At 50.7% G+C, this 11,659-nt stretch overlaps 1 protein-coding gene across 1 annotated transcript; it reads right to left on the bottom strand.

Moving 5' to 3' along the window:
* Nucleotides 1-259: 259 nt before the first annotated feature.
* LOC136787626 (olfactory receptor 14J1-like) lies at nt 260-1,189 on the bottom strand. The gene has a single exon (XM_066984938.1). The coding sequence runs from the start codon at nt 1,187-1,189 to the stop codon at nt 260-262; it is 930 nt and encodes a 309-aa protein (XP_066841039.1).
* Nucleotides 1,190-11,659: the final 10,470 nt, after the last annotated feature.

Below are 11,659 nucleotides of genomic sequence, written 5' to 3'. Positions count from 1 at the left end.
AGTTTGGGAAGAAGAGCCCTGAGCACTGAGCAACTTCACTTTTATTGAAAAGATGCCACAATGGAGGCCAGGTGTCATTTAGGAATAAACACATTCAGAGAAAGCCTCTGAGTCACACAGAGGGTTGGTCATCTGGAAAAGAGGATTGAAAGCAAATATTTATCTGTAAACAGAATTTTAAAAAATACTGAACTAAAGGTCACAAATTGCCTGAGATTAACTTGAGTAAAACTAGAAAAGGGAGATAGCCAATTCATTGCTAAGTAAATATTACCACTAGAATCATTTTCTTCAGTGTGTCTTTCAGGTCCTGGTTCCTCATGCTGTAGATGAGGGGGTTCAGTGCTGGAGGTACTACTACATATAAAACTGCCAGCAGCAGGTCCAAGGATGGTGAGGAGATGGAGGGGGGCTTCAGGTAGGCAAACATGGCAGTGCTGACAAAGAGGGAGACCACAGCCAGGTGAGGGAGGCACGTGGAAAAGGCTTTGTGCCGGCCCTGCTCAGAGGGGATCCTCAGCACAGCCCTGAAGATCTGCACGTAGGACAACACAATGAAAACAAAACAACCAAATACCAAAGAAACACTAAACACAAGTGCCCCAACTTCCCTGAGGTAGGCATCTGAGCAGGAGAGCTTGAGGATCTGGGGGATTTCACAGAAGAACTGGTCCACAACATTGCCTTGGCAGAGGGGCAGGGAAAATGTAGTGGCCGTGTGCAGGACAGCACTGAGAAAGCCACTGCCCCAGGCAGCTGCTGCCATCTGGGCACAAGCTCTGCTGCCCACGAGGCTCCCGTAGTGCAGGGGCTTGCAGATGGCAACGTAGCGGTCATAGGACATGCTGGTGAGAATGGAATACTCTGCTACAACGAAAAAGACAGAAAAGAAGACCTGTGCAGCACACCCTTGATAGGAGATGGCCCTGGTGTCCCAGAGGGCATTGGCCATGGCTCTGGGCAGAGTGGTGGAGATGCAGCCCAGGTCGAGGAGGGCGAGGTTGAGGAGGAAGAAGTACATGGGGGTGTGGAGGCGGTGGTCGCAGGCTACGGCGGTGAGGATGAGGCCGTTGCCCAGGAGGGCAGCCAGGTAGATGCCCAGGAAGAGCCCGAAGTGCAGGAGCTGCAGCTCCCGCGTGTCTGCGAATGCCAGCAGGAGGAATTCACTCACAGAGCTGCTATTGGACATTTGCTGTTTCTGGACATGGGGTTCTGACCAAGGAGGGAAAAGACAGTAAGAAAATACAACAGAATTATCTGATAATATGTGATTCAGTTTCAGCCTCTTAACCACACATTATGCAGGTCCCTTTCATGACCTCTGACTGGGGCTGCCTGAGGCTGTCCCTGGAAGCAGGGCACTCTGCTGTGGGCAGTGTAGTTAACAGTCCTTACCTATAAAAAGAAGTAAAGAGGAACATGGAGTATTCTCAGATTAATTTAACTCTTGTTGTGAACAAATTTTTACTCCCAAGTCCCCTAATGGCAGAGAAGGGATGTGGTGATTTCTTTTCCTATACTCTCATTCCTGCTGCAATACAAGTGAAACCTTGTGGATCCTCAGTGTCACAGATACTATTCCTCTAGTGCAGAGTGTACTTCAGAGAGCACAGCCAGTCTGTCCATGAGTTCTGGTCTCAGCTGCCCTATACTGGTGGGAGAGGAGAGCAGCGATTGTCCCAGGGAGGTGCCTGAGCCCTCCCTCGCACAGCATTTCTGGCAGCAGCTCCCTCTCACCGCCTGCCCATGTCCCTGCCTGGAGCCAGATCAGTGTCAGATCAGTTAAATCCTGAGGGGAGCACAAACATGATGTTGGTGCAGTCTTTAAACTGAGGTGACTGTAAGGACTTTATGAATTTCATCGCTTCCATACTGAAATCTCAGTGCAATGCTCTAGGAGTTTCAGTCTCCTGTACAATCCTGACAAATTACCATGAAACCTTCCTCCTCTGCGCTGTAGTAACCTGAAAGCACAGACCATAGAAAAAATCTTACCCTTCAGGTAACCCCTGTCTTAGCCTTCCTCCTTAAATGTCCAATCATAAATGTCATTATCTAAAGAATTTTCTACTCATTTCTGGAGAGACAGAGAGACAACTATCCCGACAGATGCTATCAGCCATTGGATGTGCCAGCTGTAGAAGACCCCTCTGGCAACCCCACCTGCATGGCCCTGCTGCCAGAGACTCACGGTGCCAAGAGCCTGCAGATCTGTCCTGCCACACGCTGCCCTCTGTTGCTGCGCTCCTCACTGCCTCCAAGCCCTCTCTCCTTCTCTCCTCTCCCCGTGCCACCTGCGGTCAGAGCCCCCAGCCCTGCTGCGCTGTGCACAGGAGCTGCTCCTGGGCACAGCTGTCTCTCTGCAGCGCTGCCCGCTTGCCACGAGCTCCCCTTGGGCCCAGGAGCCCGGCCCAGCTCAGCAGCACAGCACCCGACCATGGCATCGCTTGCTCTGTGCCATTGGGCTCCCTCGAGGTGTCCCCAAGGCCTCAGGGCTGACAGCTCCTGAAGGCAGCAGGGTCTCTGCTGGGCTGTGGTGTCTGAAGCAGGCTGACATCATCGCCAACTGCTCCTCTTTGTAGATGTCAGAGACTGATTTTTACAAGTGTGATTTGTGCTGTTGGGCTGTGGTTGTCAAACACGTTGTGCTTTAACCCGTCAGGCACCTTAGCACCACACAGATGTTAGTTGACACCCACCTCCAAAAGATAATGGGTTGAAATAAAGATAGTTTAAATGGACAGAAATTGAAGAGATAGTAATAACTTTAACAATACTACTAATAAATAATAATAATTTTTTTTTTATTATTATTATATGTATAAAGCAAGTGATGCACAATGCAATTGCTCATCACCCACTGACTGATGCCCAACCTTTCCCCAAGCAGGGGTCCCCCTGAACCTGACCAGCCTGCATTATGTTCTCCTGTGCAGGTCCCTTGACCTTACTTTGTTTTAGGGCAATACAAGCTTTCAGAAGGATTAGGACTATTTTCTTCCCTTTCTCAAATACTTCTTGAGCTGTGTTGCCCCATGTGATGACAACATCAATGTACTGGAGGTGTTCAGGAGCTTCCCTGTGTTCCAGGGCAGTCTGGATCAGCCCATGGCAAATGGTAGGGCTGTGTTTCTACCCCTGGCGCAGTCGATTCCAGGTGGACAGGACGCCCCTCCAACTGAAAGCAAAGTGTGGCCTTCACACTGCTGCCAAAGGGATGGAGAAAAATGCATTAGCAGTATTAATTGTGGCAGAGCGCTTGGCTGCCTTTGACTGCAGTTCGTACTGAATGAAGTTCTAGCATGCCCAGCACAGCAGCACTCAGCGGTGGTGTGACTTCATTCAGGCCACAGAAGTCCACCATTCTCTTCCACTCACCATTAGAATTTTGCACTGTCTGTATGGGACTACTAAAGGGTGAGCAAGTGTTGGTGATCACTCCTTGGCTCTGCAGTCAATGAACCAGCTCATGCATGGGAAGCAGGGAGTCTCTGTGAGTGCAATACTGCCTCAGGTGCGCTGTTGTGGTAGCGATTGGCACCTGCTGCCCATTGGCCATCAGCACCTGCACAGCAGAAGGGTCCTGTGAGAGAGTGGGCAAGGTAGACAACTGTTTGATGTCCTCCATCTCCAAGGGAGTCATGCCCAAAGTCCATCCAGTAAACGTTTGGATCTTTGAAGGACCCTCTTGTGATTTAGTCTATGTCAAGGTTGCACAGAGCCTCCAGGCCAGTCCCAGTGGGGTGCTTTTGCCACTCCTTCCCAGTTAGGCTCACTTTAGCCTCCAGTACAGTTAACTCTTGGGTTTGATGTGCCAGGCCAATACTCCTCAGAGTCCAATACACGCGATTGTCCCCTTCCTCCTCCTGGATGGAGGCTGGGCCCCTCTAGTCCTGCTCATAGTATTCCTTACTGTGTCTGCAGGACTGCCCACTGGAAAGTGGAGCAGCAGTTCTCTAAGAACCCCTTTTAGGGATTGTTGTTCCTTGCCACTCACATACCCGTGCCTCTAGGGTTGAGGCAGATTTTCCATCCCACTTTCTCATGTCCTCTCCATGGTCACACAGGTGAACCACAGGGTGACACATCGTGTGTACCCACCATCTCTCCTTTCCTGCCCTCTAAGTCCAGGGAGGGGCCCCGCTTCTCCCAGAACCAGAGCAGCACAGGGATAGGGATCGCGTGATTACTGATGCTCTTAGGACCTGTTCCTCTTGGTCCTCCTACTCACATGATGGCCCAACTTTTCTGAAGCCTGCCTCATCTTCTTTCTCCTCCTTTCTTGTCTGGGTAGGAGTTTCTTTCCTTTCTTAAAAAAAAATGACTTTCATATCCATTGTTTTTCTTGCGTACAAGAGCAACTGATACAGACACAGGTTGCTTCTCTGGCACAGACACAGGGCCCATGAAAGGAGCTGGATTTGCTGCAGGGCATTTTGCAGATGCTGTAGCGGCTGCAGGGTCTGTCAGAGGGGTTGGAGTGGCTGCAGGGCTTGTCACAGAGGTTGGAGTGGCATTGATTGTGGCTCTGTAAGCATAGGCCGAGACCCAGCACACTGCAGTGGTATGTGTCTCTTTGGAAATGCCAGGGTGATAACACCACTTTTCCAAGCATTTAACCAGATTTTAGGATTCTATGTTTGCTCAGAGGTGAAGTTCCAAAGCACTGGAGGTGCCCCCTGCTCTAGGTGCCTGCCCAGATCCTCCCACACTCCCTGCCACGCCTCACTCTCCTGCCTCTGGACAGATCTCTGGATGGCATGCTTAAGTGGTTGTTTGACATCAAACAAAAGCTGAAACACATCCAGGAGATGTAACAATACGAACATGCTGGATTGACCATTCCAAGGATATTCAAAGCTTTGAAGAGCTATTGTAATTAGCCTGGAGGAGAAGGGGGAGGTGAAGGAGAAAGGGAGAGGGAACCAGTGGGGAAAAGTGTCCTCCCCTTGTCTCCCCCATGGCTTGGTTTCCTGAGGAGAAAAGGTCAAGAGTGTAATTCTTAATAGTTTCTGAGAGATGGCTCCCAAGGTATGGAGGTAATGGCAATGCTGAGTACAAGTACCAGATTAGTTTCATGACCAGGAATTTTATCATATCACAAGCCAGTGTTACACGATACAACAAAAGAATAAACTTGAAGGAGCCATCAGAAAAGATAAACAGCATGACAGGGGAGACATACAGGAAGTCATGTGCTGTACAACACAGATCTGAAATTGAGCACAACAGACCTGAGATTTAAAAAGTAATAAAAATAAAAAAATCGACTTTGTGATCAGCAACCATTAAAATCAACTCATGCTTATAACGGCTTTCTTTTAACATGCTGTGGTCAGATCTGTCATTGGCTGAAACTTTGTGCTCCATGTCGTGCACCAAAAAGAGCGTGGTTTAACCCGGCAGGCAGCTCAGCACCACACAGCCATTCCCTCACACACACACCCTGCTACACCCCCAGCGGATGCAGGAGAGAATGAGCAGGGGGAAAAAAAAATAAATTAAAAAAAAAAAATCATGGGTTAAATTAAAAAAAAAATCATAGGACAGAAAGGGAAGACAAATAATACAAACAATGGTGATGATGACCATGATGGTGATTGCCTATCCAGCAGCAGTGGTACCCCCTACCCTGGCCAGCCACCCCATATTGATTGTTCAGCATGACGGCTGCGGTATGGAACATCCCTTTGGCCACTTGGGGTCAGCTGTCCTGCTTCTGTCCCCCCCAGCTCCTCAGGCACCCCCAGCCCTCCACTGCCGGGCAACAACTAAGCCATCAGTGTGTGATCATCATTCTTCTCATGCTAAATGCAAAACACAGCATCATACCAGCTACTAGGAGGAAAATTAACTCCATCCTAGCCAACTCCAGGACACCCACAGACGAAGGGCATGATATCTCTGTGTGTATATCAAAAGAGAAAAGGTGGTGGTGATTAATTAGAAAGTACTGGAGCTGAGCACGATGCAGATGGTGTGGAATATGGGGTGGATATTGTCCTCGTTTTGGCTGGGATAGACTCAATTTTCTTCCTATTAGCTGGTATGGTGCAGTGTTTGTATATAGGACACAGTTCCAGACAAAATAACAGCATGCATGAGAAGGAAGAAGAGAAAAAGTGGAATCGGGCAGCCTTTTATCCCGTACCCTTCTGTGATTCTGTGCTGTAATTCCATTAAACTGGTTACTGCGGTATTGTCCAAACTGTCCTGCAAATTCCTGCTGCTGTTACCTTGTGAGAGTCGGCATAATCAGGGTGAGTCATCTGCCTGCGGACATTAACAGCTGACAGAATGCAGCATCTGTCCAGGGGAACCTTGAGAAACTGCAGGATTTTGCCTACAGAAACCTCTTGACAGTTACAGGGAGAAGAGCCCAGTCCTGCACTGGAGGAGGGGGAACTCCACACATCAGGGCAGACTGGGACCCTTCTGAGTGAGCAGTGCCCAGGAGGAGGAGAGCCTGGGGCACCACGAGTAGTCTCATACGAGCTACTGAGCTAAGAACCCGTATGACAGCATACGGACAAGGGTCTACAGCCAGCAGCGAAAGAGGTGTAGGTCTTGGAGACGCTAGGATGCTCTGGTCATCAGAGGAGCAAGGAGATAGCCAAGGCTGAGAGTCCCAACAGGACCCAGGGCTTTGTGTCCATGGCTCTGGCTGTTGTCTCTGCCACTGAGGCCTAGGAGGAGACAGCTTATCGGTAAAGCACCAGGGCCTCATTGCCTCCTCGCCCCCACCCATGAACCAGGCAGGGCTCGTACCATTCTCCTGCACTTGGCCATGCACATCCCCATCTCCTCCTGCCCCAGGAAGAGCCCTGAGCAGTGTGTGAAGGGAAAGGATCTCCCTTCCCAGGGGCTGGGGGTCAAGGCCTGGCCCTTGTGCTTGGTGAAACACATCCAGTTTTCCTACACATCAGTGTCACCTTCACAGTGCCTTTGTCTTCTTGTCCTCACTGCCTCCAATGCTCTGCTCTAACGAGCTCCAAGGGAGGCTGTGTCAGGGCTGGCCCTCAGGGGGACACTGCAGGAAACTTGCCTCTGACTTGGACTTGTTGAGAGATGTCTTCAATTGTCTCTCAGTGCCTGAGGTTCGTGGGCTCCTCCCCAAAGCCCCCCGAGGGGGGATTCCAATGCCTTGGGCTGGGCGCCTGGTGCTGAGCTGGGCCGGGCTCGTGGGACAGAGAGAGCTCGTGGCAAGAGGGCCCTGGTGCAGAGAGACAGCTCTGCCCAGGAGCAGCTCCTGTGCACAGCGCAGCAGGGCTGGGGGCTCTGACCGCAGGCACCCAGGCAGAAAGGGATTCCAGGCAGCCTGCAGGGTGCGGGCAGAGGAGAGCTCAGTGCAGGAGAAACCTTCACAGCCCTGCACACGGTAAGTCTCTGGCTGCAGGACAGTGCAGGGGAGGTTCCTGGAAGGGGCTCCTGGGTCCGGGACATCTCTGCCTTGCCAGGAGCTGCCAGGATGTCTCTCATGGCTTGTGCGGTGTGGAGGAAAAGCGCTGCAGGGCAGCCCTGGGCAGAGGAAGGGGAGGGCAGGGGCTGCCTGCAAAGAGAAGGCACTTTCTGCAGTCTCTGCCTGCATTTTCCTGCTTTAATTCTTGGGCGGGCTCTGTGTTAACAGAGTTGTAGGGATTGCACAGATGATGGAAATTCCTATTGCATTGAACCGAGACAATTGAACTTACTCCCAAATTCCTACCATATGACAAGGAGCACATTCCAAACGCTTCTTGCACTCCAGAGCTCTTTTCCCTCTGCTGGCTGTGCCGGGCAGATGGTACAGGGGTGTGAGGACAGGCTCTACCTCACCGACACCGCAGCCTCGGCACCGTGTTGGGTCCGCCCTGCCTGCCCATGCCTGCTTCTCTGCCTTGCCCAGCGTGGCAGCTGCTGGTGCCTGATTCTGACAGGGAGTGCTGTGCACGGAGGGTGAGGCAGGAGGAGATGCTCCCTGCTCTCTCCGGCCAGGCACGCACGATCCACCTGCTGCTTTTGTCTCCTAGGTATTGAACAGGGAAGATGCACACGGAGTCACACAGCCAAACACCCCTCACTCAACCGAGGGAGCCCCTTCCCAGGAACCTTCCCTCTTGGGACCTCCAATGGAGCAGAGCAGGCTCATTGGGAGCTGCTGGGCAGAGGCAGCTGCAGTGTACAGGACACTCAGCAAGCACAGAGCAGGGCTCCACACACGGAGACAGACAGAGGTCCTCTTGGAAAAAGGGAACATGAGGCTTTAACTGGGAATTAACTGAACTTTTCTCAGAGACTTTACGCATAACACTCTCTCTATATATATTTTTTTTTCTTTCTCATTTGGCAGTGTCCATGACCAAAGCCAGTAAATGGCCAACAGCAGCTCTGTGAGCGAGTTCCTCCTGCTGGCATTTGCAGACACGCGGGAGCTGCAGCTCCTGCACTTCGGGCTCTTCCTGGGCATCTACCTGGCTGCCCTCCTGGGCAACGGCCTCATCCTCACCGCCGTAGCCTGCGACCACCGCCTCCACACCCCCATGTACTTCTTCCTCCTCAACCTCGCCCTCCTCGACCTGGGCTGCATCTCCACCACTCTCCCCAAAGCCATGGCCAATGCCCTCTGGGACACCAGGGCCATCTCCTATCAAGGGTGTGTTGCACAGGTCTTCTTTTTTGTCTTCTTCATTGGAACAGAGTATTCCCTTCTCACCGTCATGGCCTACGACCGCTACGTTGCCATCTGCAAGCCCCTGCACTACGGGAGCCTCGTGGGCAGCAGAGCTTGTGCTCAGATGGCAGCAGCTGCCTGGGGCAGTGGCTTTCTCAATGCTGTCCTGCACACGGCCACTACCTTTTCCCTGCCCCTCTGCCAAGGCAATACTGTGGACCAGTTCTTCTGTGAAATCCCCCAGATCCTCAAGCTCTCCTGCTCAGACACCTACCTGAGGGAAGTTGGGGCACTTGTCTTTACTCTTTCTTTAGTATTTTTTTGTTTTCTTTTCATTGTGCTGTCCTATGTGCAGATCTTCAGGGCTGTGCTAAGGATCCCCTCTGAGCAGGGCCAGCACAAAGCCTTTTCCACGTGCCTCCCTCACCTGGCCGTGGTCTCTATGGCTGTTAGCACTGGATTGTTTGCCTACCTGAAGCCTCCCTCCATCACCTCCCAATCCCTGGACCTGGTGCTCTCTTTTCTGTACTCAGTGGTGCCACCAGCACTGAACCCCCTCATCTACAGCATGAGGAACCAGGAGATCAAAGATGCAGTGAGGAAAATATTTCTATACATGCTTCTTCATCATCAATAATGACTGCATTATTGTAATTATTATCATACCATTTTTGTCATTATACTTATTATCAAAATGTAATATTAGAAATAATCCTAACAGGACTACCTGGTTATTTGGGAAACTGAGTGAATGATTTCCTTAAGTATTTTTATTAATATTTTAACAACATTTTATATTGATAGAAATAATGTTATTCTTATCCTTCTGCATAACAAGTTTTAAAAATATTTTTAACCAGTCATAGAGTCATGGAATCACAGAATGGCCTGGGCTGGAAAGGACCTCAAAGATCATCTAGTTCCAACTCCCCTACCAAAGGCAGTGACACCCCCAAGGAGATCATGGCTGCTCAGGACTTCATCTAACTTGCTCTTGAAGACCTGCAGGGATGGGGCATCCAATACCTCTGTGGAAAAACCTGTTCCAGTGCCTCACTACCCTCTGAGTGAAAAATTTCCTTCTAACCTCTAATAGCAATCTCCCTTCTTTTAATTTAAAACAACTTCCCCTTGTCCTGTAATTATCTACCTGAGTAAGGAGTCCTTCTCCGTCCCTTTTATAAGGCCCCTTTAAGTATTCAAAGTCTGCAATGACATCACCCCAGAGCCTTCTCTTCTCCAGGCTGAACAGCCCCAACATTCTCAGCCTTTCTTCATAGGAGAGGTGCTCCAGCCCCTTGATCATCTTTGTGGCCTCCCTCTGGACCCACTCTAACAGCCCACATCCTTCTTGTGCTGGGGGCCCCAGACCTGGATGCAGGATTCCAAGTGGGGCCTCATAAGTGCAGAGCAGAGGGGGACAATCACCTGCCTCTAACTGCTGCCCACCCCTCTCTTGATGCAGCCCAGGATGCACTTGGCCTTCTGGGCTACAAGCGTTCACTGCTGGTTCATGTCAAGCGTTTCATGCAGCAGAACCCCCAAGTCCTTCTCTGCAGGGCTGCTCTCAATGAGTTCTTCTCCCAGCCTATCCCCATGTCTGGGATTTCCCCGGCCCAGGTGCAGCACCTTGCACTTGGACTTGTTGACCCTCCTTAAGTTAACATGGACCCAAATTTCAAGCTTGTCCAGGACCCTTTGGATGGCATCCCTTCCTCTGTTGCATCCACTACACCCCTCAGCTTCGTGTCATCTGCACACTTGCTGAGGGTGCACTCTACCCCACTGTCCCTGTCATTGATAAAGATATAAAACAGTACCGATCTCAGGATAGACCCTGAGGGACACCACTCACCACCAGCCTCCACTTGGACATAGAGCCGTTGACCATCGCTCTCTGGGTGTGACCTTCAAGCCCACTCCTTATCCACTCAATGGTCCACCCATCAAATGTGTATCTCTACAATTTGGTGACCAGATTATCATGGCTGACTGTGACAACACAAATCCAGGTAGTTGACATCAGTCGGTCTTCCCTTGTTGTCTGATGTGGTCACTCCATTGTAGAAAGCCATCCAATTGGCCCAAAACAATTTACCCTTTGCTGAAGCCATGCTGGCTGTTTCGGATCACTTTTTTGTCTTCCATGTGCCTTGACATTGATTCCAGAGGATCTTTTCCATGATCTTGCCAGGCACAGAGGTGAGGCTCACCGTTCTGTAGTTCCCTGGGTCTTAATTTCTACCCTTCATCAAAAGTGGAGTGATGTTTCCCTTTTCCCAGTCACCAGGGACTTCACCTGACTACCAGGACTCTTCAAATATGATGGAGAGAGGCTTGGCGACTACATCAGCCAGTTCCCTCAGGACCTGCGGTGCAAGTCATCAGGCCCCATAGACCTGTGCATGTTTAGTTTCATCAGGTGGTCTCGAACCTGCTCTTCACTTCCAGCAGGTGGGACTTTGACCCCAGCCTCCTTCTCTGGGTTCAGGGAAATGAAAGACTTGGGAAGCCTGACTGGCAGGGAAGACTGAGGAGAAGACGTTGTTGGGTTCCTCAGCCTTTTCCATGTCTGTCATTACCAGTTCACCCTTCTCATCCACCAGAGGGGGTACACTCTCCTTGGCCTTCCTTTTCTGAGCAATGTATCTGTAGAATCTCTTCCTTTTATTCTTTGCTTCACTTGATAAGCTCAGTTCCATCTGTGCCTTGGCTTTCCTTACCCCTCCGTGCACATCCAAAACAAAACCATGCGTGAGGGCCTGGAAAAAGGAACCCTGGACCAGAGAAGCCATTCGAGAAACAAAACTTTTAGGTAGGAAGCGCAGTTTTGTGGAGGTGCAGAGCTGATGGGCACATTGTGAGGGATGCTCCTAAAGACCTTGTGCCCTCTTCCCTCCTGACTACAATGCCACTTCCTTCTCAAGACTAGAGTAGCCAGCAGAGGTGAGACAGATATTCTGGGATCATGAATGTCATCATAAAGCTGATCCCAATAAGATATGGGGA

Source organism: Anser cygnoides, chromosome 30 (assembly GCF_040182565.1).
Source record: "Anser cygnoides isolate HZ-2024a breed goose chromosome 30, Taihu_goose_T2T_genome, whole genome shotgun sequence".
Lineage (NCBI taxonomy): Eukaryota > Metazoa > Chordata > Aves > Anseriformes > Anatidae > Anser > Anser cygnoides.
This window is presented reverse-complemented; position numbering and strand designations above follow the sequence as displayed.